The sequence below is a fragment of the Acipenser ruthenus genome, chromosome 46 (genome assembly GCF_902713425.1).
Source record: "Acipenser ruthenus chromosome 46, fAciRut3.2 maternal haplotype, whole genome shotgun sequence".
Classification (NCBI taxonomy): Eukaryota; Metazoa; Chordata; class Actinopteri; order Acipenseriformes; family Acipenseridae; genus Acipenser; species Acipenser ruthenus.
In genome coordinates, this window is record NC_081234.1 from 1,648,944 (window position 1) to 1,670,928 (window position 21,985).

The window sequence follows — 21,985 nt, forward strand, 5'->3', positions numbered from 1 at the left end:
CCAGGGCGACTTACAATTGTTACAAGATATCACATTATTTTTACATACAATTACCCATTTATACAGTTGGGTTTTTACTGGAGCAATCAGAGAGCTTGTATAAAGTTTATTCGACAGCCTTTTGTCCAAAGTTTATGTCCCGTATTAAGAGGAGTGAGCACACTCAGGACTCAATCCGCATCGTCAAATAGGAATCATTTCTTTAAGACACCTGAACACAAAGACTATAATCGATTATTTTCACTAATGAACATTTCTGTACTGTGGGTGTTGTCGAGTGATTGAAAACGAGACATTTTTGCGTTTGAATGAAAGTGATGGTCTCGAGGAGTCGAATGGGTCAAAGTTCAAGTATAGTTTCCTCTAGAGGAATTATCACTTTTTGACGTCACTACTGTGGTATTATGCCTTTTTTAATGGCTCGGGATGCAAATATAGCCTTCATCCATGTATTATATAGTTGTAGTCATAAGTTTACATACCCCAGTGGAAATGTATAATTTCTAGAAATTTCTCGAAAAACAAAGAATTTTAGGAAAAATCTTTTGTAGTAAAAGTTTTGCTTTTGTGGATGAGGAAAAAAAGTTACAAGAAACAGATGTCTACAAGTATTTATTTCAGCAACTTTTTTTTCAAAACTTTAAATGCTAATTTAAAAGTATTCATACCCTTTGATGCTATGATAATATTGTCTACAAGGTGCTAGAAATTTCAATATGATAATGCAGAACCTAATTCTAGAAAAGTCTAGCAAGTGCAGGATTGTAGGTGAACATTCTTAGAGAGTATGAAAGGGTTAGGCATAGGATGACTGCTGTCCAATAGCAGGTGCAGCAGGTGTAACTGCACACGGGCCCACGCACTCAGGGGGCCCCGGAGGGGTTCGAAAGGTTTTTATTTATTTATTTATTTATTAACAATGATAATATCCTTCACGTTTATATTTTCAGATGTTACACATGTGTATCACTGTAACTGCCGGTGTGCGGAGCCAGTAATTCAGATCGTACCCGCCCTCATTTCAACAGGTATCGCTATTGTCTTAATTATCCTAACTTTTCCCCGGGGAGGCTGGTACGAGGCACGTCTTCATGGAAGGTTTTGGGGTACTATTCAGCACAAACATTGGCAGTTATATTCTGTGGGCACGATTCATCCTATAGTTTAGACAGAAGCTGCTGCGGACACCAAAATAAACTACAGCAAATCAACATGCCTGTATTTCTGATTAAAAATAATAATAATTTAAAAAATGGTTTCCTGTGTGAGACAATTTCTGCAAATGTCTGTGCAGAATTCTGAATTCTGTAATAATTTCTGTGATCGTAGAATTGGGGAATCCTGTTGGGATTGGTGATTAAACCTGTTCGTTTTTGATTAAAAAATAGTGCAGTGTTGGATGTAAAGATGTACGCAAAATAAAACAAAGCAGGTGAGTAGAAAACGATCTTATTATGTACTGTTTCAAACATGCTAACATTGTGACAATTACATATAGTTCAATACTGAACACTTGATTTGGTATGTTTGATGTTTATAAATAAGGGTAAATTAACGTTTGGGGAGGGGGGGTCCACAGTAAGGTCCTGCAGTGGGGCCCATCTTCCTCTTCCTCTGCCTCTGTTGCTGTCATTACCAATAAGTCAATATGGGAAAAAGTAAAGAGCTATCTGAAGACCTTAGGCAGAACATGATTTATTGTCATAAAGCTGGAGAAGGATACAAGAAGATTTCCAAGCATTTCAGCATCCCAATTTCAACATTGTTTATATATATATATATATATATATATATATATATATATATATATATATATATATATATATATATATATGTTATTTTTATACTAATTAACCAATAACATAAAATAAACAAAATGTGTGAACATTTTAGTGATCTAGTTGTTTATAGTTAACAAACTAAAACAGCTCCCCTTTAAATAAAGCGTGTCCTTTATCTATGAGGGGAGGGAGGAAGAAAGGAATGCTGTCTGAGCAACATTGCAGATGAGTGAAGAATAATAGACCCTTGATCTGCAGATAGCAGCTGTGCGGCTCAGAGGCTTGGAACCGCAGTGCTGCAGATTAGGAACAGTTTGGATACAGAAGGCTGCGTAGCCTTGTGAGCACATGCTGAAAATATCCAGGGCACTTCCACTGCACACCGCTGGCATTCCTTCTGCATGTCTGTGCCTCGGGATGGCTAGCTTTTTTCATTTTTAAAATGCTGATCAGGGAGAGCAATGCCCTCCCCCCCCTTCGTGCTCTGCTCCCACATTGGATTTTGTATCCAGCCTTGACGTGTCAGACTTTCCTGGGAATGTTTGGTATTTTATATCAAGCGTTTCATCCCTCAGCTTAACAGGAATTTACAGAGGGACAGGAATCTCAGGAAGCGGACCTTGCTGTCAGTCCAGTTTGTTTACATTCCGTGCAGGATGTTTTTGCTGCAGAGACACTTACATCTTGAACCCTTTGAGCAGCGCTTTACCAGCACTGCTGCCTGTCTGGAAGTCTCATGAGCTGCATTGTTAGCCGCAGTATTGCAACAGGGAGATGCTTATTTTCTACACTGCAGGATGTGTGGCAGATTAATAGATTCACAGAAACAATACAAATCAGCTTTAGGATACCTAAAGCTGCACTCTATATCCTTGCCTCAACAATCACGTCTAATCTCAAATGAACTCAAAGCCCCATCCCTCCTATACCCCCACAGCCTTAGAGTGTACGTGATGCAGCCAATTGGTTTGCTCCACTCCACACTGCACCCTGCACCCCAGGATTTGACTGGATCAGTATGTCGATCAGCTTATATAACCGCCCAATCTGTGAAGCTGCAGTAACCCACAATCATGTCCAAGTCAAATAATTTGCACCGCAATATGAGTCCGTCCTCGAAATGCGCAGATTAGAAAACGTCCCATCCCAAACTTGCTTTATAAATAGCTAGACAGGTTACTGAATTGACACAAGTTAGCTGGTTCAGGCTATGGGAGTCATTTCTAGTTTCTCACGCTGTGTAAACTGTATGCATTGTTTGATGCATCTTCATTACTGGTCGAATGTTCTTAGCAATAGAGCATGTTAGATTCTTAGCATTACTGTCTGAGTGCCACAGATACATACATTTATTAGGAATATTTTCTGAATATTTTTTGGTGCCGCAGTAATTCCTTTGTGTCTGTTTGCTGTATTGCTACACAGTCCTGCCTTCTGTGTGCTCGACTCTAGACCTTGCTGACAGTCCATTTTGTTTACATTCCCTAAATGTCGTTCTGCTGACACTGCTTCCCTCTTGAAACCTGATTTTGACTCTTTCAAATGGACACACCTTCCCTCCCAGTCCCTCCTCACCTCTAACCACTAGAGCCACACTGCTTCCCTCCCAGTGTCTCCTCAGCTCCACTAGAGCCACACTGCTTCCCTCCCAGTGTCTCCTCAGCTCCACTAGAGCCACACTGCTTCCCTCCCAGTGTCTCCTCAGCTCCACTAGAGCCACACTGCTTCCCTCCCAGTGTCTCCTCAGCTCCACTAGAGCCACACTGCTTCCCTCCCAGTCCCTCCTCAGCTCCACTAGAGCCACACTGCTTCCCTCCCAGTCCCTCCTCAGCTCCACTAGAGCCACACTGCTTCCCCCCCAGTCCCTCCTCAGCTCCACTAGAGCCACACTGCTTCCCTCCTTCCCAGCCCCAGAGTTCTACATCCCTGGTCTTTCTCCAGTGATCCTGCTAGCCTGCCTGCCTCCCTGCTCTCTTCTGAGCTCCAATCCCATTAGCTGATTACTGGGTTGCCGCAGAGCCGTTTAGACTGCCCTGACTTATCCGCTAAACCCTTTTGTAAAAGAAGGAGCTCTGATCTGCCTAGGGCTCAGCAGAGAGAGCTGGAGGGGCCAGGCCTGGCCAGCTGCACAGGTAACCCCCTGGGAATCGCTGGAGGATAGCGTAGGACACAAAACAAGCCATTGGTATTGGTTACACTATGTTTGAAATGTGTGTCTACACCTTTAAAATTACAGGTTGGAATTGATGCACATTTGCATTTGTGTTCCTGTATATTGATTGGAGGTTGACCTTTATTAGGGGATACAAGAAGTGAGAATGAGTGAGACTGTAAGCAAGACTGAACAGCTGCACTATCCCTTCTGCTCTGTGCACCTCCTCATACCACGTGCTCTCCCAGGAAAGCCTTTGGAATCCACTTACTGTGTATCAACAATTAACACACAAGCCTTCCAAAAGCAAAAGGAAAGGATAGAGGATCTGGAGGGAGAGCAGTGATGTCGTCATGGTAACACTGGGGTGCCTGATACACCTGGGGGTGGAGTCTGAGAGCTGGGTGAGGCTGCAGGGGGTGGGGTCTGAGAGCTGGGTGAGGCTGCAGGGGGTGGAGTCAGAGCTGGGTGAGGCTGCAGGGGGTGGAGTCAGAGCTGGGTGAGGCTGCAGGGGGTGGGGTCTGAGAGCTGGGTGAGGCTGCAGGGGGTGGAGTCAGAGAGCTGAGTGAGGCTGCAGGGGGTGGAGTCAGAGTTGGGTGAGGCTGCAGGGGGTGGAGTCAGAGAGCTAGGTGAGGCTGCAGGGGTGGTGTCAGAGCTGGGTGAGGCTGCAGGGGGTGGAGTCAGAGCTATGTGAGGCTGCAGGGGGTGGGGTCTGAGAGCTGGGTGAGGCTGCAGGGAGTGGAGTCAGAGCTGGGTGAGGCTGCAGGGGGTGGAGTCAGAGCTGGGTGCGGCTGCAGGGGGTGGAGTCTGATCTGCCTAGGGCTCAGCAGAGAGAGCTGGAGGGGCCAGGCCTGGCCAGCTGCACAGGTAACCCCCTGGGAATCGCTGGAGGATAGCGTAGGACACAAAACAAGCCATTGGTATTGGTTACACTATGTTTGAAATGTGTGTCTACACCTTTAAAATTACAGGTTGGAATTGATGCACATTTGCATTTGTGTTCCTGTATATTGATTGGAGGTTGACCTTTATTAGGGGATACAAGAAGTGAGAATGAGTGAGACTGTAAGCAAGACTGAACAGCTGCACTATCCCTTCTGCTCTGTGCACCTCCTCATACCACGTGCTCGCCCAGTAAAGCCTTTGGAACCCACTTACTGTGTATCAACAATTAACACACAAGCCTTCCAAAAGCAAAAGGAAAGGATAGAGGATCTGGAGGGAGAGCAGTGATGTCGTCATGGTAACACTGGGGTGTCTGATACACCTGGGGGTGGAGTCTGAGAGCTGGGTGAGGCTGCAGGGGGTGGGGTCTGAGAGCTGGGTGAGGCTGCAGGGGGTGGAGTCAGAGCTGGGTGAGGCTGCAGGGGGTGGAGTCAGAGCTGGGTGAGGCTGCAGGGGGTGGGGTCTGAGAGCTGGGTGAGGCTGCAGGGGGTGGGGTCTGAGAGCTGGGTGAGGCTGCAGGGGGTGGAGTCAGAGAGTTGGGTGAGGCTGCAGGGGGTGGAGTCAGAGCTGGGTGAGGCTGCAGGGGGTGGAGTCAGAGCTGGGTGCTGCTGCAGGGGGTGGAGTCTGAGAGCTGAGTGAGGCTGCAGGGGGTGGAGTCAGAGCTGGGTGAGGCTGCAGGGGGTGGAGTCAGAGAGCTGGGTGAGGCTGCAGGGGTGGTGTCAGAGCTGGGTGAGGCTGCAGGGGGTGGAGTCAGAGCTGGGTGAGGCTGCAAGGGGTGGGGTCTGAGAGCTGGGTGAGGCTGCAGGGAGTGGAGTCAGAGCTGGGTGAGGCTGCAGGGGGTGGAGTCAGAGCTGGGTGCGGCTGCAGGGGGTGGAGTCTGAGAGCTGAGTGAGGCTGCAGGGGGTGGAGTCAGAGCTGGGTGAGGCTGCAGGGGGTGGAGTCTGAGAGCTGGGTGAGGCTGCAGGGGGTGGAGTCAGAGCTGGGTGAGGCTGCAGGGGGTGGAGTCTGAGAGCTGGGTGAGGCTGCAGGGGGTGGAGTCAGAGCTGGGTGAGGCTGCAGGGAGTGGAGTCATATGGAAGACTAGGAAGTAAATGCATGATGACCTCGTATGAAAATGCAATTTTTTGCCCATATAAGCAATGAAAAAAAAGAAATGTAAATGTAAATATATTTATTGTGTGTCCTCCGACGCTGTAGCTCTTGGGTGACTAAATGGTGAGTCCGCAGTGTGAAAAAAAGCGGTTGGCTGACAGCACACGCTTCGGAGGACAGTGTGTGTTCGTCTTCGCCCTCCCGAGTCAGCGCAGGGGTGGTAGCTGAGCCTAAAAATAATTGGCCATTCCAAATTGGGGAGGAAATAATAAAAAAAAAATTGGCAACGACTAAATAAAAAAAAAAAAATTAAATAAATAAATAAACTAGTCTTATCTGTATTATGATATTCTGTAATGCAATATTTTATAATGTGATACTTTGTACTGTGATATTTTATAATGTGATATTTTGTAACAGTTGTAAGTCACCCTGTATAAGAGTGTCTGCTAAGAATAGCAGATAAATAAATAAATAAATAAATAAATAAATATTATAATTATAATAATAATAATAATAATAATAATAATAATAATAATAATAATAATAATAATAATAATAATAATAATAATAATGTGCTTTGACTTTAGGTTCAGGAGCTGCTCTTCAGCTCTAGTTGTCTGCCACAGGTGTAACACAGGCTAGATCAGCGCCAGCACCATAGAGAACTGCTGTGTGTTCCCAGCCAAGAACAGTCTCACGGTTGATTGAACAGCACTCTAATGGAGCGCATCGAGGAAGAGGTGAGGACAGTCCAGTACTGTATTAGGGCTTAAAGTCCCCTCTGCTCTAGCATATATTCACTTGTAGAGCAGCACAGTGTAGAGCACAGGGGTAGAGCAACACAGTGTAGAGCAGCACAGTGTAGAGCATAGGAGTAGAGCAGCACAGTGTAGAGCACAGGGGTAGAGCAGCACAGTGTAGAGCAGCACAGTGTAGAGCACAGGGGTAGAGCAGCACAGTGTAGAGCAGCACAGTGTAGAGCACAGGGGTAGAGCAGCACAGTGTAGAGCAGCACAGTGAGCACAGGGGTAGAGCAGCACAGTGTAGAGCACAGGGGTAGAGCAGCACAGTGTAGAGCAGCACAGTGTAGAGCATAGGGGTAGAGCAGCACAGTGTAGAGCAGCACAGTGTAGAGCACAGGGGTAGAGCAGCACAGTGTAGAGCACAGGGGTAGAGCAGCACAGTGTAGAGCAGCACAGTGTAGAGCACAGGGGTAGAGCAGCACAGTGTAGAGCAGCACAGTGAGCACAGGGGTAGAGCAGCACAGTGTAGAGCACAGGGGTAGAGCAGCACAGTGTAGAGCAGCACAGTGTAGAGCATAGGGGTAGAGCAGCACAGTGTAGAGCAGCACAGTGTAGAGCACAGGGGTAGAGCAGCACAGTGTAGAGCACAGGGGTAGAGCAGCACAGTGTAGAGCAGCACAGTGTAGAGCACAGGGGTAGAGCAGCACAGTGTAGAGCACAGGGGTAGAGCAGCACAGTGTAGAGCAGCACAGTGTAGAGCACAGGGGTAGAGCAGCACAGTGTAGAGCATAGGAGTAGAGCAGCACAGTGTAGAGCATAGGGGTAGAGCAGCACAGTGCAGTATTAAGGATTAAATCTCCCTCTGTTGTAGCAGACCTGCCTGCAGAGTCTTAGCGCTGATCAGTGCCTCCCTCCCTCCTTCTGTCTGATCAGATCCCAGCAGCAGAGCATGTTAGGCATTATCAGCATTATGAGCATTATCAGCATTATCAGCATTATCTCCTGCGTCTCTCTGCCCGCTCATTGCCTGCTGCAGGGCTTACACAGCAGACTCACGGCCACTGAGCCAGCTAAGCCCTCCGCTTTACATTAAACCGATTGCCCGTCTTTATAAATACCTGGTCCCTCAGGCACACGGACTGCAGCTGCTGCCAAACTGAGGGATTATTAGAATGACAGAACAGAACGACTGTACCTCCAGGGCTACGTGCTGCAGTGGACACAACCACACTGAAACAGGACTGCTGCAGAAAGCATCTACAACACAATACAACACAACCACACAGCCAGACACACTGAAACAGGACTGCTGCAGAGAACATCTACAACACAATACAACACAACCACACAGCCAGACACACTGAAACAGGGCTGCTGCAGAGAGCATCTACAACACAATACAACACAACCACACAGCCAGACACACTGAAACAGGGCTGCTGCAGAGAGCATCTACAACACAATACAACACAACACAACCACCTACAATAGAACACAGTTTTATCAACCACTATCTCTGTACTCTGTCTCTCTCTCGTGGTCCCTTATAAGTTTCCCACAGTAAGACACAGACAAGCATTGTGAAGCACAGAGAGGTATGGTAAAGCACAGGCAAGCATTGTAAAGCACAGAGAGGTATGGTGAAGCATAGGGAAGCATTGTAAAGCACAGAGAGGTATGGTAAAGCATAGGCAAGCATTGTAAAGCACAGAGAGGTATGGTAAAGCATAGGGAAGCATTGTAAAGCACAGAGAGGTATGGTAAAGCATAGGGAAGCATTGTAAAGCACAGAGAGGTCTGGTAAAGCATAGGGAAGCATTATAAAGCACAGAGAGGTATGGTAAAACATAGGGAAGCATTGTAAAGCACAGAGAGTTATGGTAAAGCACAGGGAAGCATTGTAAAGCACAGAGAGGTATGGTAAAGCATAGGGAAGCATTGTAAAGCACAGAGAGGTCTGGTAAAGCATAGGGAAGCATTATAAAGCACAGAGAGGTATGGTAAAACATAGGGAAGCATTGTAAAGCACAGAGAGTTATGGTAAAGCACAGGGAAGCATTGTAAAGCATGGTGAGTTATGGTGAAGCATAGGGAAGCATTGTAAAGCACAGAGAGGTATGGTAAAGCATAGGGAAGCATTGTAAAGCACAGAGAGGTATGGTAAAGCATACGGAAGCATTGTAAAGTACAGAGGTATGGTAAAGCATAGGGAAGCATTGTAAAGCACAGTGAGTTATGGTAAAGCATACGGAAGCATTGTAAAGCACAGAGAGGTATGGTAAAGCATAGGGAAACATTGTAAAGCACAGAGAGGTCTGGTAAAACATAGGGAAGCATTGTAAAGCACAGAGAGGTCTGGTAAAGCATAGGGAAGCATTGTAAAGCACAGAGAGGTCTGGTAAAGCATAGGGAAGCATTGTAAAGCACAGAGAGGTCTGGTAAAGCATAGGGAAGCATTGTAAAGCACAGAGAGGTATGGTAAAGCATAGGGAAGCATTGTAAAGCACAGAGAGGTATGGTAAAGCATAGGGAAGCATTGTAAAGTACAGAGGTATGGTAAAGCATAGGGAAGCATTGTAAAGCACAGTGAGTTATGGTAAAGCATACGGAAGCATTGTAAAGCACAGAGAGGTATGGTAAAGCATAGGGAAACATTGTAAAGCACAGAGAGGTCTGGTAAAGCATAGGGAAGCATTGTAAAGCACAGAGAGGTCTGGTAAAGCATAGGGAAGCATTGTAAAGCACAGAGAGGTATGGTAAAGCACAGGTAAAGCACAGCATTGTAAAGCACAGAGAGGTCTGGTAAAGCATAGGGAAGCATTGTAAAGCACAGAGAGGTATGGTAAAGCACAGGTAAAGCACAGCATTGTAAAGCACAGAGAGGTCTGGTAAAGCATAGGGAAGCATTGTAAAGCACAGAGAGGTATGGTAAAGCATAGGGAAGCATTGTAAAGCACAGAGAGGTCTGGTAAAGCATAGGGAAGCATTGTAAAGCACAGAGAGGTATGGTAAAGCACAGGTAAAGCACAGCATTGTAAAGCACAGAGAGGTCTGGTAAAGCATAGGGAAGCATTGTAAAGCACAGAGAGGTATGGTAAAGCATAGGGAAGCATTGTAAAGCACAGAGAGGTATGGTAAAGCATAGGGAAGCATTGTAAAGCACAGAGAGGTATGGTAAAGCATAGGGAAACATTGTAAAGCACAGAGAGGTCTGGTAAAACATAGGGAAGCATTGTAAAGCACAGAGAGGTCTGGTAAAGCATAGGGAAGCATTGTAAAGCACAGAGAGGTCTGGTAAAGCATAGGGAAGCATTGTAAAGCACAGATAGGTCTGGTAAAGCATAGGGAAGCATTGTAAAGCACAGAGAGGTATAGTAAAGCATAGGGAAGCATTGTAAAGCACAGAGAGGTATGGTAAAGCATAGGGAAGCATTGTAAAGCACAGAGAGGTCTGGTAAAGCATAGGGAAGCATTGTAAAGCACAGAGAGGTATGGTAAAGCACAGGTAAAGCACAGCATTGTAAAGCACAGAAAGGTCTGGTAAAGCATAGGGAAGCATTGTAAAGCACAGAGAGTTATGGTAAAGCATACGGAAGCATTGTAAAGCACAGAGAGGTATGGTAAAGCATAGGGAAACATTGTAAAGCACAGAGAGGTCTGGTAAATGACAGCATCATCTCATTGTAACTGCCCTTGCTCTACCATTACTGTAATACAAAACCATTGCATTGATCTTGTAGTCCATTATAACGGGTTACCATGGCAAAAGCACAGCAACGTGTAATAAAGCCCAGTGAAAGCACAGTAAAGCCTTGAGTGATGTGGTTAAGCATATTTTAAACAAACCATGGTAAAATATGGCAAATGCATGGGATAAAAATGGGAAAAGAGTAGGACAATTACTGAGTACATCCACAGAGGGAAACAGACATGGGAGCCTGTCTGTCTGTTTAGCTTCTAAAACTAAAATAAAACCCCTACTAAATGTGCTGGTATATCATTTAGTTTTTTAAGTGTAGGCTGGTTGTTTATTTATAGCTACTAGGGCATTTTCTTTTTCAACCCTAAAGAATAAGCTTTGAAAATCACTCCACATGTCTAATCTTTGTGGTTTTATAGTCCCACTGGCTCAGTGCACTAATACAATAATGAGTTCACAATGGGACTTTTCAATCATTTCTTTACAGGATGTTAGGCTAGGATTATAATGGGATCCCAGTGGGACCTCTTATTCTTTAAAGGGAGGTGCAATGAGAGGCAGGTGGGCTGAGTGCGTCAGGCAACCACACCTTTGATCTGGAGACAGGGCTGTGTGTCTCTCTGTCTTTATTGAGAGGGGAGGGCGGTCGATTCAATTACAAAGATAAACCACATTACAGGTGCTGGAGGAACAATAGGCCTTTGATCTACAGATAGGGATGAACAGCTAAGAGACTTACGAAGACAGCGCCCAGGTGGATTTAAACAGCGAGCTGCGAGACTCCAGACCAGCGTCTGGACAGAAACATGTTAAACCAGTAAGCTGCTTCACAGAACGCGCGCTGTATGCGTCATGACGTGTGGAATCATTCTGAGCGCTTCTTATTGAATTCCTCCAGTGCCGTGGTGTTCTGCTTTTGTAAATCTGTGTTCAGAGCTGTGTGTGAGAGTTTAGTTCTAGTCACATGCCTCAGACACGCAGGATCGTTCAGCTTGTTATTAGTAAGCGCCAGCGCCATCTAGTGCCAGCAAAATGAAAGGAAACTGGACTCACTATGCTTTACCACACCTCTCTGTGCTTTACAATGCTTCCCTATGCTTTACCACACCTCTCTGTGCTTTACAATGCTTCCCTATGCTTTACCACACCTCTATGTGCTTTACAATGTTTCCCTATGCTTTCACTGTGCTTTATTACACTTTGCTGGGATTTTACTCAGGGGCGCCATTTAGGGGGGTCAGGGCGTGAGACATTTCTTTTTAAAATTATGTCTCAATGCTAAAATTCTAGGAGATACAACAGTTTTGGCCACAGCTGTATGCTTTCAGATTGAACTCATTTTTAATATATTATGTTCACATCGTCCGGTAAAACAAATACATATATTATTGATGCACATTTCAAGCTTCTTGGATGACAGCATTCTCACATAATCCTAAGCAACGTTGGAAAAAAGACTTTCTGTAAACTATGCAGGACTTATTTTAACGGTTCGACATGGGAGCAAGAATGACAATGTTTGTGAGAAGCACGAGAGATCACAAAACCACGAAACCCAAGCGACGCTCAGAAAACCAGCGCTTCGTAGCGTCTTTCGTTGCCAAATGAAAAACGGAGATCAAGGAAGTTAGCTATGCACCTTTACATGTTGGGACTAGTTCAGCAAATCTGCAGTAGACATGTTCCCAGACTCACACATTGCAAAGTATTCTGCAGGGAAGTCTAACAGTCACACAAATAGTGAAAGGCGATTCTATTACAATTTCAGCATCACAATTGCTTTAGAAATTCAGATTGATTGATATGTGTTCATATACAGCAACAGTGTGTTCATTTAAAACAGAGGATAGTTGAGAATTAAATTCCACTGACATTACTGTGTTTCCCATCACAGTATGTTAACGCTACTTATAGACAATCCATTAAGTAGTACCTAAAGTGTGAAGCTTCCCCATGTTTTGTTCGTTTTTTGAAAGAAAAAAATAATACAGAACTAAAGAGAAAAACACTTTTTAAAGCAGACAACACACTCTCTATAGCAGCGGTACTGCAACCCCCTTCTACCAATAAAAACTACTTTGCGACCTCACGGCCCTTTGTTACTGCAGAATACTTAGTATTGATAAGTAAAAAAAATGCATTACAAGGCAATACTAACAAAACTAATTTAGTAATTGCTTATTTTTATAGCCAACAGCATAAGTTACATTACTTACCCAATGGGAGTGATGAGCTTGCATGGATGAAGACAAATGCTTCAATTTGGGGCACGATAAGAAGCTTACAAAAGCAATTATTGCAGGATGTAGATTTTATTTTATAAAACACAATGATTTATCTCTACTAAGAATAGTGCGCAATGTGTCAAACTGTGTGACTGATATCTGTGTTAGGACTCCAAGATTGATACATCACGGCTGTGTGATCAGCAATATCTTACTTATTATCTCCTGTGTGTTCTGAACTTATATATAAACTTTAAAAAGTAGGCTTGATTTGGTACTGGGTCTGCAAGCCACAGCTGCACACTGCTTAGCTTTAAAAGTTGCCTGTTTGTCCTGTGTTGGTCATTTTGTTATCATATGATTTATAAAAAATATATAGGAAATAATCACAGAAAATGGTCCCGTAATAAACTGATTTATCTGCAAAAAAAACAAGAGCCAGGGACACTGAGCCAGGTGCACTGTGTGTCACTGTGTCTGTGTGACTGATCGTGTGATTGATCGTGTGATTGATCGTGTGATTGATCGTGCGCTCCTGTCCTGAATCATGGGACTGGGTTACAGTCAGGTGTCTTTTTGATGTTTTAGTGGTTTATGGTGTTTTTGTCCAGCAATCTCACCCCCCTTGGGCGCCCACACTCACTTTGTTCACACAGACGGGGTGGGGGGGTGGGGGTGGGTTGGTGACAGCTGTTCCATACCTGAGGGGGCAGGGTATTGCTCATCAAATAAACAGGTGGCATTCCTTTAAAACAGAGGTGAATCTGCATGCGTTTTCCCATACATTGTTTCTATGTGGTTCACCCAGGTCTCCAGGGGAAGGTGAAAGGCTAGTATCAGCTAAATGTAGAATAATGACTCAGATTACTATCAAAGTGGACATGCTTCTGACCTCAGATTGAATGTATGATGTCATTGTCTTTTAGATTGATGTTGTTTTTAGGGATGTGAAATCACTTCTGTTTCTGGTCATCTTACTGGGACACTTGTAAACGAGGCCTCGGTCTCAATGGGTTTAATCCTGTGCAGACACATGGCAAATGACATTTAATAAAGAAAAGTGTAAAGTATTGCACGGAGGCAATAAAAATGTGCATTATACATATCATATGGGAGATATTGAAATTGAAGAAGGGAACTATGAAAAAGACCTAGGAGTTTATGACTTAGGAGTTGACCCAGAAATGTCTTCATCTAGACAATGTGGGGAAGCTATAAAAAAGGCCAACAAGATGCTCGGATATATTGTGAGAAGTGTTGAATTTAAATCAAGGGAAATAATGTTAAAACTTTACAATGCATTAGTAAGACCTCACCTAGAATATTGTGTTCAGTTCTGGTCACCTTGTTACAAAAAGGATATTGCTGCTCTAGAAAGAGTGCAAAGAAGAGCAACCAGAGTTATCCCGGGTTTAAAAGGCATGTTGTATGCAGACAGGCTAAAAGAATTGAATCTGTTCAGTCTTGAACAAAGAAGATTACGCGGCGATCTGATTCAAACATTCAAAATCCTAAAAGGTATAGACACTGTCGACCCAGGGGACTTTTTGACCTGAAAAAAGAAACAAGGACCAGGGGGCACAAATGGAGATTAGATAAAGGGGCATTCAGAACAGAAAATAGGAGGCACTTTTTTACACAGAGAATTGTGAGGGTCTGGAACCAACTCCCCAGTAATGTTGTTGAAGCTGACACCCTGGGATCCTTCAAGAAGCTGCTTGATGAGATTCTGGGATCATTAAGCTACTAACAACCTGGGCTGAATGGCCTCCTCTCGTTTGTAAACTTTCTTATGTTCTTATGTAATGAATAAATAAATAAATAAATAAATAAATAAATAAATAAATAAAAATAAAAAGTCTAGTGCAGTAACATTAACCCTTTCATCAACCCTTTGAAATATGGAAACATGAAACTGGCCCCTCTCTTTCTTTGTCTGTTCCTCCGCTGGGATCTCTGAATCACTGGCAATTCTGCTGCTAAGTCGCCTTGGATAAAGGCGTCTGCTAAATAAACAAATAATAATAAATAATAACAACTGGAGCACACTAAATCTCACACACTGACTGCCACGCACTGGGGATTTCCTATTCTAAACTGCAGATGGGTTTGAGGATCTCCACAAACGAAAGTTAAGTTGAAAGTGCATTTCCAAAATGATTTTCCTTGCTTGAAATATATGTTGAACCCTTTCATGCAGCAATATTGAAAATAGCTGAAAAAAGTCGTTTTAGACACATACTATTTTCAATTGCTTTAGATTGGGGAAAATCTATGTCCCCATATAGAAATTAGAAGAGTTTTTATCTGTCTCCATATGAGGTCACCATGCATGAAAGAGTTAACTCTCTAGCACTACCTAGCCCAGGTGAGTGCGGCGTGCGCAGGACACTACCAGCCAAGCCCTTGTATTGTTTATCTATCCCTGCTGTTTCTTTTTGAACAAGTCTGAATCCATTCTGTTATTGTGACACAATGGAAACCTGGCTCGTAACCAGCTTATCAGTTTGCATATACAGTAAATATATAAATACATATTCAAAGCAGTTTCTGTGTGCAGGTTTGAGCACAGCAGCGATCGCATTACGCATATACACTGTATATATATAATTCACAGTCCATGCTTCAATGGGAATGCAAATTCAGAGCTTCCTTATCTGGAAATTGACGAGGGTAATTTCTAGGGACAGCACTATAGAGGAAGAAGAATTTGGGGTTGCATGCCTTATTGCTGGTGTCCGTGGCTGCATGCCGATCTTTGCTTCACCATTTTTTAACACTTTTGTCATTCAATTCACAGAACAGGAAAAAGAATGTATGGATATGGAGTTCTTTTTTGCAATAAAAACCTTTCATTTTTTCATACAGTTCATCATTTGCAAACTGTATCATTCTCACCTGTCAGACAAAAAGGTACCAGTGTAGGCCAGAACGTGGTACATCGTCAGAATATGGTACGCCTACCAAAACGTGAGCCGTGTACCGTCAGAAAATGGTACACTGTCAAAGCTGTGATTGACCACTGCACAATCAATACTACAAGACAAACTGTAGGTCACCCACAAGATTGGATATGTTTACAATTTCAGTTAAAGTCACATAAATTTGCTGAATTGTGAAAGAAATGAGGGTGGCACGGTGACGCGGTGGTTAGCGCTGCTGCCTCACAGCTCCAGGGTCCTGGGTTTGATTCCGGCCTCAGGAGTCTGTCAGTGTGGAGTTTGCATGTTCTCCCCATGTTCATGTGGGTTTCCTCTGATTTCCTCCCACAGTCCAAAGACATGCTGGTTAGGTGAATTGGCCTCTCTAAATTGCCCCTTAGTTGCCCTGCGATGGACTGGCGTCCCGTCCAGGGAGTAGTCCCGCCTTGTGCCCTATGTCTGCCTGGTTAGGCTCCGGCTCACCGCGACCCACTATAGGATTAAGCGGTTACACATAATGGATGGATGAAAGAAATTATATTAAAAAGAACTTTAAGGGCCAAACTCAATACATCGTACCACTTTCAGATGGGCGTTTCCTTATTTTCTGAGCTAAAATCATTTGCACAGCACGGGCACAGTGTACCATGTTTTAACGGGTACCACAAAATAACGAAAATGAACCCCTGTGTTAACCCGGGGAATCAATCATAAACCAAGAAGAAGAATACTGACCTGGTATAACCTGAGTTGTTTATAGTTAACAAACTGAAACGGCTCCCCTTTAAATAAAGCGTGTCCTTTATCTATGAGGCGAGGGAGGAAGAAAGGAACGCTGTCTGAGCAACATTGCAGATGAGTGAAGAATAATAGACCATTGATCTGCAGATAGCAGCTGTGCGGCTCAGAGGCTTGGAACCGCAGTGCTGCAGATTAGGAATAGTTTGGATACAGATGGCTGGCTTTTATGATTTTTCAAATGTTGATCATAGAGAGAGCTACGGCAGTGTCACATCCACCACCCCGTCCCGTTTCTTAAAAAACTAAAAACCAAACAATACAGCACAAGGTGACTTAAACACTCTCAAGTTGTTGGTTTCAGCTTTGTAATATTTTTATTGACTTTCAAAAATAAGAACCCGGGTAGGAGTGCCAGTGTGAGGCTAAGCCTCCCAAAATTAATTGCCCAAACCCTCACAAGAAATTGTTCTGACCAACACAAAAAATATTTGTGAGAGAAGGTCGATATTTTTTTTTCCAGGAAACGCGTTTATCGTCCATTCTTCCTGCCGATCTGAGCCCCCCATACCGCTGCAGGAGGCAGCCGACGAAAACTCTGAATCCTTTTCGCTCATTCCCTTGCCCGGAACATCCTCTTCATAATTTGCTGTTATCTATACAAACTGCTTTAATTGAATCTGATTTTACAGAACTTGTGGCAAAATATTTTCGTAGCATACCGCTGTTTTGTGAGAATTTGATAACTGTGACTACAGTCAGAAAATATTTCCTTCGACTGTTTGAACAAAAGCCACCTTTCAGAACACTGTTTGTGGTGCCAGATTATGAATGCTTCTCAAGTTTTTTTTTAGATTTTTCCAGTCCTTCACTCCATTTTCAGTGAAAGCGGGGTCTTTTGAACTGAAAAACTGTCTGCAAGGAAAGCAGGAAACCGCATCTGCCTGCTTACTGTACTGTAAATATGAAAACGTATTTCAATATTCTGATGAAAATGAATGGTTTTGCTTTCCAAAGTCAATTTCTGGATACACAGGTAAACAAGGCTGTGACGGTCCTGTTTCAATATCACCAAGGTCCAAAATACAGGATTTAGTTGCATTTCAATGTCATTCGCTTGGCTGGTTTAACGTCCATTCTTCCAGCCGATCTGAGCCCCATATAAATATTGGAAAGTTTACGGTAAGTGTGTTTTTTTTTTGTTGCGAATATACCTTATGAAATACGCTGAATGCCCCTTGATTACAAGTACGATAATAAGTGTGTGTTTAGAAGCTTAATAGTCAGTATTAATAATTGATTTAAACTGGTGTGAAGTGATGGAAATTGTGTTTGAAATTGGTTTTAAAAATCAGTGCAGCTTGTTATCCTTACTGATTTGCTTAAATAGGCATAACATATTTTAAAGTACAAGTTAGTGCTCTATTAGACTTCATTCATTTGACCGCCTTATGTTAAAAAAAAAAAAAAAACAACTCAATATATATGTAGCATCCCTGAGCGGTTTTGAGGTCTGTTTTGTGCTATAAATTATTATACGGTACAAGTTCTCAAAAATAATCTGGTTTACAGCTTTTATTTGTGTCCGGCAGGCCGACTATTTTTCAAACTCAGCACAATGAATTAAACTAGTAACAGACTAATAAAAAAAAATAATGCAAGTCTTAATTATATATATATTAATACAGTGCCTATAGAAAGTCTACACCCCCTTTCAAAATGTTCACCTTTTGTTGCCTTACAGCCTGGAATTAAAATAGGTTTTTTTTTTCATTTATCTACACATCCTACCCCACAACTTCCAAGTTAAAAAGAATATTCTAGACATTTGTAGAAAAATAATTAAAAATAGCTTGGTTGGATAAGTGTCCACCCCCCTTGTAATAGCTCAGGTGTAACCAATCACCTTCAAAATCACACCCCATGTTAACCCTATGCTGCCTAAGGAAAAGGTCCATATCTGGTTATGAATATGAACACTTTGTGTTTAATTGCTTGTAGCTTTTAAACCATAAATCAGAAATTAAAACCCAATACACCCACAGAAAGGCATTAAGTAGATATGTTCAGTAATGTGGTTTATTTTGTTGTGGGGTGATTATTTTTTTTCCATATGAGCTACTCATCATAATTTTTCTTTGAAAAATAAAAAGTACAAATATTTTAAAAAATTGCAGATTTCAACGTTTTTCCAAGTATTCCATAAATGTCTCAAGGATTTCAAATCTGAAATCAGAATTGAATTATCTTGAACAGTTGCAGAGCTAGATACGGTTTTATAATGTATGGAATTTTAGAAAAAAAAAATCAACCTGTGAAATGCAAATGCCACCCATTACTCAAGAAAGCCCACCTTGAATCCTGTTTGAAGTATGCAAAAAACAAAAGAGATTGTGTAGCCATGTGGCAAAAAGTTTTGTGGTCTGACAAAACTAAAATGGAACTTTTTGTCCTAAATGCAAAGCGTTATGTTTGGTGCAAACCCAACACAGCGCATCACCCAAAGAACACCATCCCTACTGTGAAGCATGGTGGTGGCAGCATCACCCAAAGAACACCATCCCTACTGTGAAGCATGGTGGTGGCAGCATCATGTTATGGGGATGTTTCTCATCGGCAGGGACTGGGGCACTTGTCAGGATAGAAGGGAAAATGAATGGAGCAAAGTACAGAGAAGTCCTTGAGGAAAACCTGCTGCCCTCTGCAAGAAAGCTGAAACTGGGACGGAAGTTCACCTTTCAGCATGAAAACGACCCAAAGCACACAGCCAGAGCTACACTGGAGTGGCTAAGGAACAAAAAGGTAAATATCCTTGAGTGGCCCAGTCAGAGCCCCGACCTAAATCCAATCAAAAATTTGCGGCATGACTTGGAGATTGCTGTCCATCAACGCTCCCCAAGGAACTTGACAGAGCTTGAACAGTTTTGTAAAGAAGAATGGTCAAATATTGCCAAATCTAGGTGTGCAAAGACCTATCCCAACAGATCCACAGCTGTAATTGCTGCCAAAGGTGCTTCCACCAAGTATTAACTCAGGCGGGTGCAGACCTACTCAATTATGATCTTTCAGTTTTGTATTTTTAATATATAATTTTTTTCTCAATAAAAACTTTTTTCCCCTTAACAGTGTGGAGTATGGTGTGTAGATAAGTGCACAAAAATCCTCATTTAAATGCATGAAACTCTGAGGCACTGACACAACAAAATGTGAAAAAAGCTCAAGGGGGTGTAGACTTTCTATAGGCACTGTATATATATATATATATATATATATATATATATATATATATATATATATATATATAATGCGTGTATCTTACTGTACATCTTTCGGTTTAATAAACGCAGAGGGGAAAGTATGGAATAGCCTCCCCAAACGAAAGACTCACGCGCCGCCTTATAAGGGTGATGCTGAACCTTTGGCCAGAGCTGTAGGTCAGTATGATTGAGGATCCATACTGAAAACAGCTTTCTCTTCTCAGGGATCTCTGAACCCCTCTCTGCCCCACCTCTGACACACTGCCTGGGTCCCCTTCATGGTGCTGCCTGCGTTAATGATGTCATCGTGCTCAAACGTCATCATGGCTTGCATTTCCACGATGGTAGCGTAGATGAGCACGTGGTACATGATGTCACTAATCCTGCAGGAAAGAAGAAAGGAGATGCTAACGTGGCACAGGGGATGGCAAAAAGACTTCCATTGCGCAGCAGTGTGATCCATTGCTGGTTTTACTGGGAGTTTAATAATCAAATCAGACACACCTGAGCTGGTTACCTATATATGCTGTGGCTAATCAAACAATACACACAAAGGAAAGCAGTGCTCCCAACCCAGCTCTCCCAACCCAGCTCTCCACAATACAACACAAAACTACTTTGCAACTTAACACAACCACACCACGTTACACAACTACCCTTTCACACTGGGGCTGCATTCTTTTGCGTTATGACGGCTTTGTCACCAGTGGGATCTACTGTGTCTAGTGTGTCAATCTCATTTAAACATCCTAGAAGCAGTGTGACCCAGGGCTGGTGTTCGGTCAGTTTCTTTGTCAGGCAGTGCACACCGCACCCTTCTTTAAACAAAGAGCAGACTCGCTCTTACACCTCTCACGCACACACTGCAAACACCTCCCATTGAGCCACCCCAGGGACAAACAAGGGTGCTTAAACACTCAGGCCCACGTTTTACCCAGAAATATCAGCAAATTTGACAGTGAATGTGTTTCATGTGCAATTTGAACACAGTGTAAATGATTTATTTTCTCTATGTGTGATATTTTGGATGTTGATATCTGCAGTTCTGATGTTGATGATGTCACCGCATTGTGATGTCATTTCAAGCCATTTTAAAAAACTGCAACGTGATAAAAAAAAACAAAATGGCAGTGGCTGGTTGGTTAAAATGACATCATAATGCAGTGACATCTTCTGAACTCTACAGGCTGCAATTGGTTAGATGAATAGGCATCACAATGCTTTGACATCATCACTGAACACTGGCATACCTGGCAACGCCAGTGTTGATAGGAGTTGAAGTAAGAGTTGCGAAGAGGTAAGACATGTTCATCTGTTTCTGCTGATACTGGTTTTAAAATATATTATAATTAAATAATAGACACTTAAAGTTTCATTCTAAGATATAAGAAATGAAGGCTATATTTTTTAAAGCTTTAATTTAATCTTGAAAGTAAATATTTTGCCGTTATATTTAAGGCTGTAATGTTTAACAGTTTCAACTGTAATTGACAATATGGCGTAAATGTTCTCTTTCATGTTTTATGCAGACTTCGCATTTCATTGTTATATATTTTTTCAAAAGTAATTTATCTTGCTGCATTGTAAACCACAGCTCTGTACGGAAAACACTTTACAAATACAAAAATTAAATCTAAAGATGACTGTAAATCATAAAGCAAACCTGCTTTTTTCTTGGAAAATATGAAGCTTAAATAGTAAAGGACTGTCCACACAAACAATCTCAACGTCTGATCAAATAAATTTTCAGCCTTAGTTGTATTAACTGCAAAATGATTAATTATTCTGAATGATATTTGCGATATTTGAGTTTCCATATCTGCAGTTCTGATGATGATGTCACCGCATTGTTATGTCATTTCAAGCCAGACAACGGCAGCCATTTTAAAAACGTGATTAAACAAACAAACAAAAAACAAAATGGATGCAGCTGGTTGGTTGAAATGACATCACAATGCAGTGACATCATCAGAACTCTACAGGCTGCAATTGGTTAGATGAATAGGCATCACAATGCTTTGACATCATCACTGAACACTGGCATACCTGGCAACGCCAGAGTTGATAGGAGTTGAAGTAAGAGTTGTGAAGAGGTAAGACATGTTCATCTGTTTCTGCTGTTACTGGTTTTATAATTTAATAATAGACACTTAAAGTTTCATTATCAGCTGCCCTGAATTCTTATCATTCGAATGGCAGGTTAGAAGATTGTTGTTCTGTTTAAATCTGTATCAATATCCTGTGATTGGCATACTGTGGAACTGTTCACTAGAACTTGTTTATCCAATTGGAATGATGCTTATTCAGGGACCGTTCAAACTTTGCCAGGATGCTATGTGAGAATAATTGACTGGTTGAATTCCCTGCACTCTGATTGGCTGTTACAACAAAAGTTTTTTTTTTTTTCCAATTGTGATGTTATAATGGC

The 21,985-nt window shown here is 42.6% G+C and overlaps 1 protein-coding gene across 1 annotated transcript; it reads right to left on the reverse strand.

Moving 5' to 3' along the window:
- Positions 1-4,422: 4,422 nt before the first annotated feature.
- On the reverse strand, positions 4,423-20,863 carry LOC131720969 (uncharacterized). The gene is made up of 5 exons (XM_059013568.1): positions 20,808-20,863; positions 19,809-19,940; positions 13,285-13,342; positions 5,182-5,391; positions 4,423-4,662 (listed from the first exon to the last, which is right to left on the reverse strand). The coding sequence occupies exons 1-5, from the start codon at positions 20,861-20,863 to the stop codon at positions 4,423-4,425; spliced, it is 696 nt and encodes a 231-aa protein (XP_058869551.1).
- Between the last annotated feature and the right edge of the window lie 1,122 nt (positions 20,864-21,985).

Bases quoted from the DNA above. Each gene is read 5' to 3' on its own strand.
- LOC131720969 (XM_059013568.1), bottom strand. From the start codon at position 20,863: ATGTCTTACCTCTTCGCAACTCTTACTTCAACTCCTATCAACACTGGC. The intron at 19,941-20,807 runs GTATGCCAGTGT...TCTTTCCTGCAG, and splicing joins ATCAACACTGGCGTTGCCAG to GATTAGTGACATCATGTACC. The intron at 13,343-19,808 runs GTGGGGCAGAGA...CTGCCCCCTCAG, and splicing joins ACCCAGGCAGTGTGTCAGAG to GTATGGAACAGCTGTCACCA.